This window comes from Ursus americanus, chromosome 8, assembly GCF_024610735.1.
Source record: "Ursus americanus isolate L20-20 chromosome 8, mUrsAme1.1.p, whole genome shotgun sequence".
Classification (NCBI taxonomy): domain Eukaryota; kingdom Metazoa; phylum Chordata; class Mammalia; order Carnivora; family Ursidae; genus Ursus; species Ursus americanus.
The window spans coordinates 45,288,964-45,307,520 of NC_142134.1; the positions used below are offsets into that span (position 1 = coordinate 45,288,964).

Consider the following 18,557-nt stretch of genomic DNA (forward strand, 5'->3'; position numbering starts at 1 on the left):
GAATTGCCCATGTATCTCTGCATCACGGACAATAAAATATACACTCTGTCTTTCTGAGCTTAGCTAAGGCTTCTTAAAAAATACAAATATAGAAAAAAAACTGAGTGCTGCACTTTCTTTGTTCTTTGGGAACAAAAGGAAGAGTAGGGTAGCCAAAATATCAAACTCAGATCAAAACTGCTCTTTTAGGTCAAAGCAAAACAAAACTGCATATAGTTTCCAACGGACGGTAAATATGAACTGGGGGTAAATGTAGAGTCAAACCTAGAAACTAGGTAAGAGGTATGTGTGTCACTTTGCACTGCTGTCGGATGTTGAGGACATCTAGAAATGGGAGTGAGAAAGAATCAGTTCTGTAACTAAAAAGTCAGTGCCAGTAATGGCTCAAGACCCAGGGAAGGTCTGGTAAATAGCAGGGGCTTAGAGTTTAAGGGACACACACCCTGTCTCAGACGGCTGCACTGGCTAGGAGGAAGCGGGATGTGGCAGCAGATGTGGTACCCACCTGGCATGGTGACAGCAGGTGGCCTCCCGTAAAGTGATATTAGTAGGTCTAGAACGGACAAAGGTGTTAAAGACAAGTAGGCAGAACTGGAGAAGGAAAGTTCTCAAGTCAGTCCACAGTAAGCAAGTTAGTCACAGGTGATACAGCCAAAAACCCAGGGGCTGTGCGGGGTCAGCAGGAGAGACTCTGCGCCTGACCGGAAGCCAGCACAGAGCCAGGGGCTGACCTCCCTACGAAGACTAGAATGGGGAACTAGGTAACAACCCCCCGCACACCCATAACCCAAACAGCACAAATGTGCTCTCATTGCAACCGTGTGCTTATATTTTTATCGTATATGGATGCATAAACAACCTATAGTGTTATGTGTTGTAACATTTGACCTAAGGGAGATCATATGTATGTTGATTTTTAATGAAACATTGTATTTCAGTTTCCTTCCCCTGGATACATAAAGAGCAAACACATTCCTTTAACTGCTATATTTCATTATATGAGTATACCAAAACGTATTGCTAATCATTCACCTTGTTTTGAACTTCTTAGTATTATGAACAATGCTGCCGAGAACTTCCTTGTACGTATCACCTGGTACACAAGGGCAAGGGTTTCTTTCAGTTATACCCAGAAATGATCGGGTCAGAAACTATGTGCAGACTTAGCATTACTAGATATTTTGAAATCATGACTCAAAGTACTTGTACTAATTTATATTCTTATAAGCAATGAGAAGACTGGTCTCCTTCATTCTTGCCAACAGATGGTAGCTTCATATGTTCCTTCAATTCATTGAGAAATTGTATATATATTTTAAAATGTGCGTTTCCTTGATAAACAGTTCAGTTGGGTGACTTTCGTGTGTGCGGGCTAGTTGGGCTTCCTCTGCTGTTACAGAACTGCTAATATTCTTTGCTCATTTTTCTATAGTGTGTTTGCTTTTGTAACTGATTGATATGTATTTTAAAAGTATATTCTGAATCTTTTGTCGGTTATATGTTACCACTATTTTCTTCTGATTTTTGGCCCTAAAATTTTTTAATGCTCTTTTCTTATTTTTAATTTTAAAATGTTAATCAAATTTCTCAATTTTTATGATCTTTTTTCCTTTTTTAGTATAATAAATTCTTCCCTCTCCTGAAGTAATAAAGGAAGTTTATATTTTCTTTTAAATGGTTTAAAGATTTGCTTTTCATATTTAGGTCCCAATCTGTCTAAAGTGTGCGTGCGTGTGTGTGTGTGTGTGTGTGTGTGTTACGTGTGTGGATATTTTTAAAAATATACATATTTTTCCCATATATCTTAAAATATTTTTGTAATTTATATGTTTTCTACTTTTTTAAAGTACCTGGATTAAATCCTACTTGGTCATGAGGCATTTAAAATACATATATTCCTAGTCTGAGTTTCCTAACACTTTATTTAGCATTTGTCCTGTTATTTCACAAGAGGCCTGGCTTCTAATTTCCCACTCTATTTGTTTAGGTTTAGTATAAAGGCTGTACTAGCATCATAAAATGAGTTGGGACATGAGGTTTTGTCTCTTTCCAATCTTTAAAATAGTTTATATTGGAAAGAAGTTATTTGCTCCTTGAAGTTATATGTATCTCTGGACATGCTGCTTTTTCAAACAGATATTTGATGACTGATCTAATTTCCTTTTCTTCTTGAGATGTTTGATAATTTATATTTACATGGAGAATTGCCTACTTTATTTTTAAATTGATTGTGTAAATTTTTATAGAAGTATCTTATAATTTTATTTATTTCATATTTCAGTAGTAAGTTCATGCAGTTTAAAAATCAAAAGATTTTGAAGTTTCCTTCCATCATTGTCCCTAAGATGCCTGTTCCCTTCCTCATAGACAACCTCTATTATTAGTTTATTTTGTGTCCTTTCAAGATACTTAATACATACACAAACAAATAGAAATAAATTTTCTTATATCATTATTTTTATACAAATGGTAACATGTTACATATACTCTTGTGTACATTACTTTTTTCACTCAGCAATATGTATTGAGAAGGAAACTTTTCACATCAGTACACAGAAAGTGTCCTCATTCATTCTACACCTGCTTAGTATCTCTTACTTTGGACATATCACAATTTATTTAAGAAATTTAATAGAGGGGTGGAGCACTGGACTCTTGGTTTCCAATTGGTTATGACCTTGGGGTTGTGAGATCGCCTGCAGGGAACTCTGCACTTGGCCCGGAGTCTGCTTGGAATTCTCTCTGCCTCCCCCTCGTCTCCTCCCCCTGCTTGTGTTCTTTCTCTAAAATAAATAAATAAAATCTTTAAAAAAATTTAATGGGAATCTAAGTGGTATACACTCTTTTGCTCTTAAAACAGTACTGCCATAGGAACCTACCTACACATCTTTTCCCATTTATGTGAGTATATATGAAGGATAAATCCTCCAAGATAGAAATTCTGGGTCAAAGGGAATGTACGTGTCTAATTTTGGTAGGTATTAAAATATGCTTTATAGGAGCTGTACAATTTATATACCTCCTAAAAATGTAAGAGCGCTCATTTTCTCACAACCTTTCTGGCAAGTGTTAATGATACGTGTGGCACTTTGCTCTCTGACATCTCATCTCAGTGTGGCTTTCATGTACATCTCTCTTATCCCAGGAGTGTTAAGCATCTCTGTGTAAATGAAATTTTATATATTTGTATCTCCTTTTCTGTAAGCTGTCTGTTCATATCCTTTGCAAAATTTTGGGTTTTTTTTTTAATGCTTTCCTCACAATTTGTAGGACCTATGTAGCTACATTAAGGAAATTAGCTCTTTGTGATATGTGGCAATACTTTTCCCAGTTTTTCAATTGTCATATACATATTTTTTGTATGAATAGTCCTTGAATTTTATGTATTTGAATTTATCAGACATATTTGTGTAAAGCTTTAGGATTTGTGTCAGGTTAGAATTATCCTACCCACTCTGAGCTTATAAAAAAAAATTCCCATGCTTCTTGATTACTTTAGTGGTTTTATTTTTTACATAGGCATGTTTGATTCATTTGTAATTATTCCTGATGTAGAGTGAGGTATGGATCTGATTTGATTGTTTTTCTAGATGGTTACCAAGTGTTTATCTTTTCTGTACTGATCTGAGGTGCCACTTTCATCATAAACACAACTGTGTTGGACTACATCTGGACTCACTACTTGGTTTCATTGATCAGCCTGTGTATTTAGGTGATGCCTTTATAATATTGGAAATACTGGGGCTCTCTTCGTGTGGCTCCCTCATTCTTCTTTTCCAGATATACTTTGGAGGTATATATATATATATATTTTTTTGTCACAAAATATATTGATAGTTTATTTATTTATTTTTTTAATATTTTTTTATTATATTATGTTAGTCACCATACAGTACATCCCTGGTTTTTGATGTAAAGTTTGATGATTCATTAGTTGCGTATTATTATTATATTTTATACATATGAACTTCACAATTATTTTGCCTAGCTTTAAAAAGCTTCCTGCTGGTGCATTAAATTTACAGAAATTTAGGGAAAATTGTTTGGGCATTACAAATCAGTGGGGCTTGGGACCAGTTTGTTCTGGGACCCGTATATTAATTATTCCTACAGAAAAAAATTAAAATTAGGTCCCTACTTCAAGCAAAAATAAATCTTGGATAGATTGAAAACCTAATGAGAAAAGCAAACATCTTTATATTCTTTAGGAGCATTTTACTGATTTATTTTTGAAGATTTATATATTTATTTGAGAGAGAGAGAGAGAGAGGGAGAGAAAGCACGTGCACGGTTGCAGGGGGCAGAGGGAAAGAGAGAAAAAAACTCCAAGCTGACTCCAGGCTGAGCGCAGAGCCCAGCGCGGGGCTTGATCTCAAGACTCTGAGACATGGCCAAGCAGAAACCAAGCGGTGGTGGCCCAGCTGATTGTGCCACCCAGGTGCCCCTTTAGGAACATTTTCAAGTTTTCTTCATATTGCCTTTGCACATTTATTTGTAAGTTTATTTTAAGGTATTTTATTTTTTTGTTGCTACTATAAATGGCTGTCTTTTTTTTCCTTTTTACTTATGAAAACTCTTGAGTTCTGTGAATTAATTTTGTAACAGAAGACTTTGATGAATTCAAAAAACACTTGTGGTAGCAGTTTTTTAGTTAATTCTCATGAGTTTCAGGTAGACTCTTATCAACAGCAAACAGTGATGATGTCAGCTCCTTTTCACAATTTAATACAGTATTTCTTGGTCGGTTTTTTGTTTTTTGTTTTTCCTCTCATTTAATTGCATTAGCTGGCATCTCAGAACAATATTAAATACCAGTGCTGACAGTGGGCATTTCTTTTTCCTAATTTTAGTTGGAATGATTCCCACAGAAAGCAAAATGCTGGACTTGGGACTAATGTAAATATGGGCTATTGTGTTAAGGAAGTACATATATATTACTATTTTACTGAGCATTTAAAGAAAACTGATTCTAGAAGTTGAAATTTGTCAAATGATCTTTCAATATCTATGGTGATGTTCGTGAGATTTTTCTCCTCATACCTATTCACAGGATGGATTATATGAATAAAATCCCTAATATTGAATTATTTTTTTTATTTCTGAATGCAATCCCTCTTGGTCATGGTATATTATTCTTCCACTGTGCTATGGATTCTGTTTGTTAATATTTAATTAGGATTTTTGAGTGGACATGAGTGAGACTTGTTGGCAGTTTTCCCTTTTGTGCACAATCTTTACTGTGTTGTTGGTGTTGATATTAAAACCACTTTATATAAAAATTCAGAAGTTTTTCTTCTTTTCACATGCCCTGGAATCATGCAACATCACAATACGTCTCCGTGGTGTTTTTAATGTTGTAGCTCTTTTAAAACCTTATCCATTTTCCCATTCAGTGGGTCCATTAATATTTCCAGATCTTCTGGAATCAATTTTGATAAGTTTTATGTTTTGCTACTTAATCACTCATTTCACTGAAGTTTTCAAATGTATTGTGTAGAGTCAAGGTGATTCTTTCTTTTTTTTTTCCTGGAGCTTTGTGGCTTACCTTTTGGATATATTTTCCTTATTACTTATCAGTGAGATAGGTTAGCAACTTACCTATTTCATTGTTTTCCCCTCTATAACCAGATTTTGAATTTAATGACTAGCTCTATTATATTTTTGTTTTTATAATTGATTATTTTCTGCTTTTGTCTTCCTTCATTTCTTTTTTCTACTTGACTTAGTTCTTGTCCTAACTTTTTGAGGTAGATACATTGATTTCGAATTTCCTTTGTTTATTGATATAAGCAGTAAGACTGAGTGCTGTTTGACCTGTATAGTAGAGCCTCTGATATTTGACATTTCCTTATTGTTTTCTAGATGTTTTCATTTTTATTTGAATTTCCTTGAGTAATATAAAAAAGAGAACTTAAAAATGTATGTGCAGTAGTAGCTTTCTCCTTTGGGGCTTGTTATTAATTTCTACTTTTATTGCTTTGTGGTCATGACTGTTGTTTGCACTCTCTCCACCTCGAAGAGAAGGTCCCTACTTATACAACTTGATTAAACGCATGGTATATATGCATATGTAAATGTATAGACTACCCACGTGTCTGCTGTACATACAACCTTACTTTTTGCATCTTCATCTTTTCCGTCTTCTGTCCTCTGTGGTATGTAACACAATCCATGGACATGGTAGGAATTCAATAAAAGCTAGATTTTTATTATTTTAAATGGCTGTAAGAGATTTTTTTGGTTTAAAAGTTTGACCAGAAAATGAGGCTTGTTTCTTGGTAAGCATCTAGCAGGAGGAGAAGACTCTGCTTGAGGGTCGCACCATAGTGTTGGCTTTGGGCAGTTCTCAGGCAACTTGTTGGCACTTTGAAAGTGTAAACTTTCACACGTTTGGCAAGCTGCTGAGATGTTCCCTCCCCACATGTGTAAACACACAGTAAAAGGTGAAAACTTTTTTTTTTTTACAATATCAAACCAACAACACAAACCAAACAGTCCAACATTCAAAGTCATTTGAAAACAATTTACAGCTTTATTGGGGTTTCCTGGAGGATGTCAGTGGGAATCCAATTCATAGTCTACCATCAAACTTACAATATTCTTCTCTCCTGCCGATTCTGTTGTCTCTCCCATATACCCTGGCGACAACTAAAATCACTCCTCTTCTCTTCTCTCCAGACTCCCTCAAAGTTTTTTCTCTCTCCATCCCTGTCATGGATTCTGCTCACTTTCCCACTCCCCGCTTTTCCAGATATATTTCTCGCAGCCTCCCTCACCCCACCTGCGTGTTGTTTCTTTTCTTCCAAAATACAACCTGCTGGTCTGTCTCACAGTGCTTCCTATTCATCAGCGATGTGTATCTATTATGTTGATCGATATAACAAAAATAACGAGATGGTGGGGTACAAGGTTGTGAAATGCAGAATTTTTCTTAGAAAAATCAGGAACAAGGTTTTAAAAATACTCCTAAAAATTATAAATTCTTGTCCCAATTAAATATTTTTATAGGGGTGACTTCTTAACATATAAGGGAGATAAGATGGCATATATTTGTGAAAACAATCTCATCCACTTATAGTAAGTCAGTATGGTTTAGTTTTCGTTCCTGAGATGTAGGTTTGTTTTTCTTCCTAATAAGGACTTAATTTGTACAATGAATTGTTTTGCAGTCTAAAGAAGGTGCATTTATCGTCAGAGATTCAAGACATTTGGGATCCTACACAATTTCTGTGTTTATAAAAGCTAGAAGGTAAGCAGTTGTGATTCTGATCACTTTAGAGATAACAATCCTTGGGACAGTCTTTCTCATGGAGACATTGTCACATGGAGAAAAAGAGAGCTTAGCACAGAAGATTGCTGGCCTAGAAGTTAGTACAACTAATTGATTCTAGTTGCATTCCTAATAAGCTCCTTGTGTGACATTGACAAGTCACGTGACTTCTCCCATCTCCTCTTCTCAATCATGAGGAAGTTGGCTTAGTGGCAACGGACAGTGGTGGTGCTTTCCTCGTATCCCTTGCCTTACCCTGGGGTTTGCCCACAGAGCGTTCTCCTGCACTCAGAAAGCTTCCCGTGCCTTTCTGCTGGAGGATGTCCTCTGGCTGTGGGAACTCGGGGTTCCCGTGTGTAGACTGGAAGTGCCTGAGACTTAGCATCCTAGGAGCAACCCTCCATCAATGAGGAATGGCAGATTAGCCCCTCAGCTCCTGTGCACTTCCGTGGGACAATTCTCAGACGTGTTCCACAGTCTCCCATGGCTGCCTAGAGTCCCAGGAGCTCATAGCAAACCGGCTCATCAATATACCCTCTATTGGTTTTCTTCCTTTCTTTGTTTCATATCTCCTTACATCCCTCGCAGTGCATTTATTCACTCATTGAACTGATATTGATATTCAGCAAATACTTGTAAGTGTCCCTGTTGGGCTCACTATTTTAGACACTGGAGTTGTCAACTAGAAAACTTTGGCTGAAGTTATGTTTGAATCTAAGGACCCAATAAGCTCAGGAATTTACCAGGGGATGGTGAGGCACCAGTTGAATCTAACCCGCTCTGCAGTGTGTAGTGTCACTAGGATCAAAGTTTTAGAGGTGGAGTCCTATTGCTTCATGAATTGACTTAGTTCCAAAGTGATCTTTTGCTTGTTTACGAACTCACATTTTATGGATTGTAGAAATATGGAGGCTACCATCAAACATTACCAGATTAAAAAGAATGACTCAGGACAGTGGTACGTGGCTGAAAGACACCTCTTTCAATCAATCCCTGACTTGATCTGGTATCACCAGCACAATGCGGCAGGTAAGTTAGCAGCTTTGGGCTGGGGGAGTCAGGGAGCCGGGCCCCAGATGGGCAATGTATCTTTGATCTCAGACACTTTTAACAGGAACAAATACCCCTGCAGAGATCTGTAAGAGCCCAAAATACAACCTGTGTTCTGAACATTTCTCCTCATTGATGCTTCTTTGTTTTTCTAGTCAGGGGACAAGAGGTAGGTTGATTTTTTACATTTCTGCCAGGTTAGAAAAAAATGATAGCTGGCAGAGAAGCAAAAGGCAATGTAATCATCAATGCATTTGTTCTTGGAATTTACATAAGGCTAAGTGTAGTGGAGTTTCCAGTTCCCTCGATAATCATGCTTCCTTCTCTTTGGCCCCATGAATTTGCTCTCTACTTCAATTGTAAAGAAAATTACCCTTCAACATCTCATTCTCTGTCCTTTCTTGTTTGGAGTACACAAAAAAATTGTATAAGACACAGCATTTCACAGTTAAAATTTGACTTAAGTAAGGCAGAGGCATCATTTAAACCCCTTCCCCAGATGTTGTTTGCAATAGTTGCTAATTTTGCAAACTTATCATCTATGGAAAGATATAGGATTCCAGAAAGTTCCACCACAATTACAATCACAGCTCTGGCCTTCAGCCCTCACCCAACCTGTCCCAGTTCACTTTGAACCAGTAGGGGAATCTTCTTACCTCAACATTATAGAATTTGGAACCCACTATAACTTTTCATGTTGTTTTGACTTCTTGTCATACAGTACTTTTTTAGATTTCTTTTATGAAAAGTTAGGTTGACAAAAAAAAAAAAATAAACCTTTTGGAAAATGGCCACTTTTCCATTACACTGGTTCTAAATATCAAGAGTAAATCCAAGGACATTTTAATCCATTTATGGGATGAGTCCGCATGGACATTCTAGATGGTCTCTGGGAGTTTGGTTAGCGAGAAAGTAGCAGTGAGTCTGAGTGGGACCAGGGAGGATGTGTTTGTGTCTAGAGATAGAAATCCTTAGAATCAGGAGATCAGTTCTGAGTTTTTTTCTTCACAGTCTTCTTTTCCTTCCTTTCAAAGAAAAAATTTGAGAAACAGAGTGGTTATGCTGGTGTGGTTAAAAAAAATACTAGGGTAGATCAGGATGTGCCGACATGAAGAAATTTCAGCGATAAGTTGTTTAGTAAAGAGAGAAAAAGTGCAAAGCAGTATATGAGAATATAGTCCCACTTTTGTAAACAAAAATGCACACGTATGTGTGCATAGAAAAATTCTGTTGAAGTTTAGGCAATAATTTTTAAACTAATAAGATTATAACAGACTACAAACTTAATGTTTACCTCTGGGGAATGACACTGGGGGTAAGGGAAGGTTTCATTTTCTGCCTTATAAGATTGCTTTAGGTCTTGATATTTTTGTTATAATGTACATCAATTATCTTCATCTTAACCACTGCTCTCCCTCCAAACCTACTCCTGTTCCTATTGTCCATGTCAGACAACAGTGTCATCATCCTGCCAGTTACAGGGGCTGGAAACATCAGAGTCACAAGAGATGATTCTAGTCTCCTTAACGGATAACTTCTTTCCTTCTCCCCCTCCCCCTCTGTGTCCTCTCCCTCCCCTCCCCCCTTTCCCTCCCTTCCTTTCTTCCCTTCCCCTTCTCCCCTCTCTCCTCTCCCTCTCCTCCTCCTCCTCCTTCTTCTTTTCCTTCTTCTCCTCCTTTTCTACAGTTATTGGAAAACTTTCTTTTATTGAAGTGTAGTTGCCATACGATAGTATATTCAGGTGTATAACATAGTGATTCAACATTTATATACATTACAAAGTAATCACCACAATAAATCTAGCTACCATATGTCACCATACAAAGTTGTTAATATTATTAACTATATTCCCTATGCTATACATTGTATCTCCTACAAAAAATTTGTATCTTTTAATCCCCTTTCCCTATTTTGCCCATCCTATCACGCCCAGCCCCTCACTTTAACAACCACCAGATTGTACAGATGTTACATTTTTGTTTTGTTTGCTTTGTTTTTTTAGATTTCACATATAAGTGAATTTATACAGTATTTATCTTTCTCTCTCTGATTTTTTCACATAGTATAATACCCTCTAGGTCCATCCGTATTGTTGTAAATGGCAAGATGTATTCTTTCTTATGGCTGAAGAATATTTCATTATTCCACCCATATATTCTTTATCCATTCATCTATCAGTGGACACTTGGGTTGCTTCTGTATTTTGGCTGTTTAAATAATGCTGCAATAGGAATGCATATATCTTTTCAAATTATTGTTTTTTATTTCTTTGGAGAAATACCCAGAAGCGGAACTGCTGGATTGCATGGCAGTTCTACTTTTAGTTTTTTGAGGAACCTCCACACTGTTCTCCATGGTGGCCACACAATTTTGCATTCCCACCAATAGTGCCTGAGGGTTCTCTTTACTCTGCATCCTCGCCGACACTTGTTATTGCTTGTCTGATTGGTACTAGCCGTTCTGACAGGTGTGAGGTGCTGTCTCATTGTGTACTTGATTTGCATTTCCCTGATGCTGAGGGATGCTGATCAGCTTTTCATGTGTCCGTTGACCATCTGTATGTCTTCTTTGGGGAAATGTCTGTTCGGCTCCTCTGCCCATTTTTTAAATTGGATTGTTTGTTCTTTTTTTGATATTGAGTTGTATGAATTCTTTATCTATTTTGGATATTAACTCCTTTTTGGGCATAACGTTTGCAAATATTTTCTCCCATCAAATAGGTTGCCTTTTTGTTTTGTGGATGGGCTCCTTCGCTGTGCAAAAGCTTTTTAGTTTGATGTAGTCCCATTTGTCTATTTTTGCTTTTGTTGACCTTGCCTGAGGAGACAGATGAAAATAATACCGCTTAGACTGATGTCCGAGAGCTTATTACCTATGGTTTCTTCTAGGAGTTTGATGTTTTCTGGTCTTAGATTTAAGTCTTTAATCCATTTTGAGTTTGTGTGTATGTGTATGTGGTGTAAAAAAGTGGTCCACTTTCATTCTTTTGCATATAGTTGTCCAGTTTTCCCAGAACCACTTATTGAAGAGGCCTTCAATGGAGATCTTTTCACCATTGTATGTGTTTGCCTTCTTTGTCAAAGATTAACTGACCATATAAGCTTGGGTTTATTTCTGGACTTTCTATTCTGTTCCATTGATCTACATGTCTGTTTTTGTGCCAGTACCATACTGTTTTAATTATTATGGCTTTGTAGTATAGTTTGGAATCAGGGAGCATGATACCTCCAGCTTTGTTTTTCTCTCTCAAGCCTGTTTTGGTTATTCAGGGCCTTTTGCGATTCCATACTATTTGTTCTAGAACTTCTGATTAATTATCAAGTGCAATGAATTTCATATCCTAAGTGTGTTTCATATAGGTTCCTGCCTCTCTTTGTTTCCTAGCTGTTCTAATCGTTGTTCACTTGGACAGCTGTAATGGTCTTAACTGCTCTCATCTTCAGTGGTGACTTCCCCTCAATGCATCCTCTATGCTGATGTCAGAATGATCTACCAAAAATGTAAATCTGACCGTGCCTCTCCCTTATTTGGGGACTTTCAATGGCTCCTTCTCACCTGCAGGATGATGTAATGTTCCCTAACATGGCTTACATTCCCCAACATCATAACCAGAATATTATCTACCTCTCAAGTGTCATTTCTTGCCTCTTCTGTCTCTCACCTTTTGCTCAAGTAGCCCATCCTGCTTCATACCTCTAGGTATCATCTCATGCTGTTACCTCTGCCTGGAGTATTCTTCACAGAGTCTCTTCATGGGTTAACTCCATTTGTCATATTCATCTTCATTTGAATCCAAAAATGTGTGAGGCGCTGTGTCCTGGAGCATCGTATGTATTTCCAGCACGGACTTATTCCTTTTATATTGGAATTGCCATTCTCTGCCTGTCTTCCCTCACTGAGATGGAGCCCCTGAGTACAGAGTCCTCACCTGATTCATCTTTGGTCCTCCAGAATCTTTGAGATCTACCTAGAACAGTATCTTGACACAATACACACTTAATGATGCTTCTTTCTCTTCTTATACTGGCCAAGTTTGTTTCTGTCTTCCAGCCTTTGCACATGCTGTTCCATCTGCCTGGAATGTTTTTTCTCCTGATCTTTGTAAGATGGCTCCTTGTCAATTAATGTCAACATAGCTGTCATCTTGTCAGAAAGGCCTTCCCTGAGCACCCATCAGTAGAAGCTGCATTTTGTCTACTCTGCATACCACTTATCATCTGCTGCTTTTTCTTGTGTGTGCATGTACTTGGTTTTTTTCTCTTCCTCCACTAAAATGTACGCTCTAGGGGAGCAGGGACTATCTCTGTCTCATTCACTGCTTCACTGCTCTCTCCCACCATCTAGATGATGTTTGGCACGAGGTAGGCCCCGAGTAAACATTAGTTGAAGAAATAAATAATAAAGACTTGTTGAACTAAATTGAAAATGATGGGACAGAATACTACATGTTGACCCAATCCAAAGAAGCCTCATTTACTCTACCATGCTATTTAAAACAAACAAACAGGGGCGCCTGGGTGGCACAGCGGTTAAGCGTCTGCCTTCGGCTCAGGGTGTGATCCCGGCGTTATGGGATCGAGCCCCTCATCAGGCTCCTCTGCTGTGAGCCTGCTTCTTCCTCTCCCACTCCCCCTGCTTGTGTTCCCTCTCTCGCTGGCTGTCTCTATCTGTGTTAAATAAATAAATGAAATCTTTAAAAAAAAAATAAAACAAACAAACAAAACAAAAAAAAGAAAAACCACTCTCAAGAAGTGGGGTCAGAAAATGGGTACACTTAAACACTATTGGTGGTTGAATGAATTAGTACAATTTTTGTATATGTGCTTTGATCAAGAAGTCACATTTTTAAGGAATTTATTCTAAGGCAATAATTTGAGAGGTGCATAAAAATTTATGTTTCAAAAACATACAGCATATTTTACAATAGTAACATCTTAGAAATAACTTTAAGCTCTATTTATAGTCACTAACCTATATCAAAGACATACTGAGTGTAAAAAGCTTATAGCAAAACATTTACTTTTCTGTGGAACATATTGGGTGTGTATATACTTTCAAATATATACGCAGAGATTTTTGCAAAGGTGTTCACCAGAATGATAACAGCGCTTCTCTGGCTGCGAAGATTTTGTGAGATCTTTACTCCGTCTTTTCTTGAATTTTAAAATGTGTGTCCAATGAGCAAATATTATTTTATGAAAAATGGGAAAAATAAGTAAATAGACTAATGGAGAATACTTTTTTGCCTAATTTATTTGAAGATTGGCACTGTCTTCTGGTATATTGTTTTTTTCTTTTATGTTAGTAAGTAGGCTTGAAATTCCGACTTCTCTCTCTCCCCAGGTCTCATGACCCGTCTCCGCTACCCCGTTGGACTGATGGGCAGCTGTTTGCCTGCCACAGCTGGTTTTAGCTATGGTAATGCATGCACGTGGACCCAAGTACAATATCAAATCCAGTAAAGACTCTATCCCCAAGTTCCCTCTATGTTCTTTAAATTCGTAGCTTTTCTGAGATGTCTAGATAGCTTTTCTCTTAAAGTTTAAATTCCCCCTTCTGAGATACTTAAATATATGCATCTCACAAGAGCAACTTAAATTTTGGAAAGAAGTGTTTCAGTTTTACTTCAAATTTCGTTATACATTAGCAGGAACTCTTTTGATAAATTAGAATTCTTTTTATTTGGCTGTGTGAGCTGTTGCTGTCTGGGTGCAGGGGTGGCTGGGAAATGACTGCTCTCCAAGACAGCCTGCTCGAAAGAGTGTTCTCATCACCTTTTTAAAATACAACCTATAGAAAGTTTAATTTGAACTATTTTCTAGAAGATGTATATTTGCAGATCTGTGAGAATAAATAAGAGTCAAAGAATTCTGTTTTGTAATTTGTGACACTTTATTCCCTTAAATTTCTGTCCTTAGTGAGAAACAGAAAGTACTGAGAAAACGATCACATAATTATATAGTGTGACAGATAACCAGGACTCGGTCTCTATTTTAATTAGGATGGGAGAATGATTCAGGGTATTATGGGTCCTGGGTTATTCCTCTGCCCTTAATACAATATATATAATAAAAGTTCTGCCATTAGCCATTTATTTAAGTCAAGCATAGTCCTATTTAATTTTTAAAAAATAAATGTCTCAATTTTTTAACATGTAGAACAGTGCCTAACTCATAACTTTATAGGTCCATTAGTTTTGCCTGGTTTTGCCTATTTAATATAAACGGAATAAGACACCGTGCATTTGTACCCGGCTTCTTGCTCTTCCTCCGTGGTGTCGGGCGTGGCTGGTCCATCTCCATTGGGTGTAGCGCGGCGCTGCACGACTATACCGCAGTTCATTTACCCATCTGTCGTTAGATGGCCAGTTGGGTTGAAACCAATTTTTATCTCATAAATAACATCATTATGGACATTCTTGCATGTCTTTTGATGACGTTCGGTACACATTTAAGCTCCAACAGTGTGGGATATATACTTTAGAGTAGAATTGCTGGGTCATAGAGTATGGACACACTCAGATTTAGTTCATTTTCCAAAAAGCTTATACCAAATTACGCTTCAATCAATAGTGTGTGGGGTTCCAGCTGCTCCACGCTTTTGCCCTTGCCAATATTTAGTATTCTTGTGGGTTGGTTTCTTTGGTTTTCACTTTAGCCAATCTGGTATGTGTAGTAGTGGTGTCTCATTGGGGTTTAAATTTGCGTTTCCCTGATGACTGATTATTTTGATCAACTTTTGTGAAAGATAGTCTATTCCAGCTTTTTACCCTTAAAAACATAGTTGTCTGCCTTTTTCTAATTGATTTTTTCATATTTTGAGTAGGAATTCTTTACTTCTTACATGTTTTAGAGACATCTCCCAATCTGTGGCTTACCTTTTCCCTCTCTTACTGGGGTGTATCTGATTAACAGGATTTTTATGAAGTGTAATTTGTCAATATTTTCCTTTATGGTTATATTCTGTTGAATGAACTTATGCCAGTATCAAAGTCATAAATATAGTCTCCCATGTTACCTTTAAAACATACCCTACTGGGGCGCCTGGGTGGCTCAGTCGTTAAGCGTCTGCCTTCGGCTCAGGGCGTGATCCTGGAGTTTTGGGATCGAGCCCCGCGTCGGGCTCTTCTGCTGGGAGCCTGCTTCTTTCTCTCCCACTCCTCCTGCTTGTGTTCCCTCCCTCACTGACTGTCTCTCTCTCTCTGTCAAATGAATAAATAAAATCTAAATAAATAAATAAATAAATAAATAAATAAATAAATAAATAAATAAATAAATAAATAAATAAATAAATAAATAAAACATACCCTACTATTGGGAGGGGGCCTTTACAATTCTTTTAAATACATTATTCTAACATTCCACCAGATGGCGGTGTTGCTATGTAAAAACGGATAGTGACCCTTCACAAGTGTTTTTCAAGAGAGCTATTTTAAAAAGAGTTCTTTTTTCCTCATTTGGCTTTTATGGAAGGGAAATATACCATAACACAAATTTCACTTCAAACGTACACTTAGATACATGTGAGTTAGAATTCTAGCTTTGGACGTATTTATTAGGTGAATTTGTTAGTCTTTAACCTAGAAGACGCCAAGGCAGAAAAGCCCTTTAGGGGTGGGAGTGGGCAGAGGAGCAATAGAAGACTTGAAAGGGGGGGAAGGTGGAGGGGGGGCCAAATGTTCTGTGCCTCACAAGTTTACTCAGCAGGACAAAAACAGATGGGGACATACATATTCTTGGGGCCAGCTCTAGTATTGTTGGTTTGGTTCAGAAATGCAAAGTATTGCCTTTCATCTTTAAAGTGTTTTAATATCCTTAATTCCTCTCCAAGCAAGCCAAGTTTGCATCTTTAAACTTGAATTCTGGAACTACACATGTAAATGACCTTGAGGTATTAAAAATGATTATAGTTCTGCTCCCTGCACTGATAACATTTTTAACCTCTTTGTAACAGAAAGATCTAGATAATTCCTAAGTCTCTTCTAGCTAAAATTTTTCCCAACTTGTAACATGGATATTTTCCTTTTCTAGAAAAGTGGGAGATAGATCCTGCTGAGTTGGCTTTTGTGAAGGAGATTGGAAGCGGTCAGTTTGGGGTGGTCCATTTAGGTGAATGGCGAGCCCACATCCGGGTGGCTATCAAGGCCATCAGCGAAGGCTCCATGTCCGAAGAGGATTTCATCGAAGAGGCTAAAGTGATGATGTGAGTATAAACACACCCGGATACACAGCATACAACATGTCATGGAAAGAATGTGGATTTTGGAGCAGTCACACTTGCATTTATGTCACACTCTGCCCAAGCTAGCTGTGTGACCTGGGCAAATTATTTGACCTCCATGTCACCTTTCCAAGCCTCAGTTTCTTCACCCATAAAATGGAGGTAACAATACCTTTGTCACTGCATCAGTGTGTGAATTACATGAAGTAATCCATGAAAGTGACAAGCGTGTATGTTCTTTACAGGATTTCTTCCCTTACTCCCTCCCTCCCTCCCTCCCTCCCTCCCTCCCTCCCTCCCTCCTTCCCTCTTTCCTTCCTTCCTTCCTTCCTTCCTTCCTTCCTTCCTTTCACTTTTCCTGGAAGTAAAAAATGTTGATTTTGTTTAAATAGTCATATAAGGATAAAGTATTTGCTTTCAGAGAATTTAGGGATCCAGAGCTCTAACAGAAGTGACTCTTGTGGCCTGTTGGATGCTGTTCCTATGGGATCATGTCTGTGATTTCCTAGATCAGCATTTCGACTCCATTGAATATGTGGCTGTGGTTTATGTCTGTAATCTGGGCTGGATCAGGAGAAGCCAAATCAAATCCATCGAATTTTTTAAGTCTTTGTTCAACACTTACTTATAGGAGCAGCAATGTGGTGAAATGAAACCCCCAGATGGCATTACCTAGATTCTGTTATCCAAAGCAATTTAGTTCTGTTCTAAATGTACAGACGTCAGCTGAACCAACCAACCAACCAACCAACCAAAAAACCAGAAGTGATTAACTGGACCCATTCTCCTTTAACAGCAGAGCAATGCTATCTCTTAGGGCTCTCAACCCTCTCCCAAGTGTCCTATCAAAATGCTCTTCCCATCCAGTTACAATAAAATGAATTTCAAGGGAAGTTATCATAAACACAATTTTCTAGTGATATCAGCTTCCCGAAGATGATTTTGTGCCCCTAGGTGACCCCAGGCACATATCTGTCTGGGCTCTATTCCCTGGTACCACCTGCACCGGACCCCAGTTTTCCTGCATCTAAAGGAATAACAAAACATTATACTGCTGTGTTGACTCGATAGGTATCATAAGAATGACCGAGAGATGTTTAGTTCAGGGAACGTTGAAGCTGTAGGAACTCTTATGAAACAAGAAAGAATTAGAGATGTCCAATGTCATGATGAGAGGATTCTTGAAAGGTTCAAGCCTTATTGGGCATCTGGGGTTAAGGTTTCTGGGGATGATATTTTGAGGATGGAGAAAGATGCATGGAGTGTGAGAAATATCAATGGCTCCTGGAAGTTTACAGAGGTAGGAATGAAGCTAATGGCTTATTTCTTGGGTTTGAACACAGCCTATTTTTCCTGATTTTTTTGAAAGTGAGGCAGAAAAATTTCCTTCTGACATCCTGTTGCAAACACATTCATCTTTACAAAATTGCATAGCTGACACTCATTGAGCTCTTAGCTGCCGAGATACACAGCTTGGTAATGCTATATTAACTCCTTTTTGTTAAGTGTGTCATCTAAATGTCACCTCCTCCAGGAAGTCTTCCCTGCCATGTTTAATTGGCAGACCAGCTCCCAAATGATTTCTCTTGTATCGCCGGTGTTAGTTCCGTCAACGTACTTGTCACTGCTCCGGGGACATTGCTAAGCAAACGCAGCGTAATGTTTGAATTCTCAGATGTTTATACGTGGGTATCAGTGTGGTGGTTTTCTCATGGCAAATCAACATTCCATTTCAAGAGTGACTTTCCTGCCATTATTCTGCGTACATATACATGGCATCCCTGAAAATACGCTTTATAAATGACGAAGATAAATCAGGCAAAATATACATATACAAGGTATATACCAACAGATTAAAATCAGGTAGGTGAATGCCTCTTTTCCACTAACTGATAATGGTTTTGCGTGCTAATTCTATGGTAATATGTCAATTAATCAGTCATATACATTATTTTAAGGTAAATAATCTCCCGGAGTCATTGATTTTATTTTACCCCTATGAATGAAAAAAGGTAAC

At 37.8% G+C, this 18,557-nt stretch overlaps 1 protein-coding gene across 2 annotated transcripts in view; it reads left to right on the plus strand.

The window, feature by feature from the left end:
• The window catches only part of TXK (TXK tyrosine kinase), a 65,122-nt gene that overhangs the window by 27,846 nt on the left and 18,719 nt on the right, over nt 1-18,557 (plus strand). For both annotated transcript variants that reach the window (XM_045815963.2, XM_045815962.2), the window contains 4 exons: nt 7,170-7,249; nt 8,172-8,299; nt 13,664-13,738; nt 16,351-16,522. In XM_045815963.2, the coding sequence (XP_045671919.1) occupies nt 7,170-7,249; nt 8,172-8,299; nt 13,664-13,738; nt 16,351-16,522 (455 nt within the window). The remainder of the gene's footprint in view (nt 1-7,169; nt 7,250-8,171; nt 8,300-13,663; nt 13,739-16,350; nt 16,523-18,557) is intronic.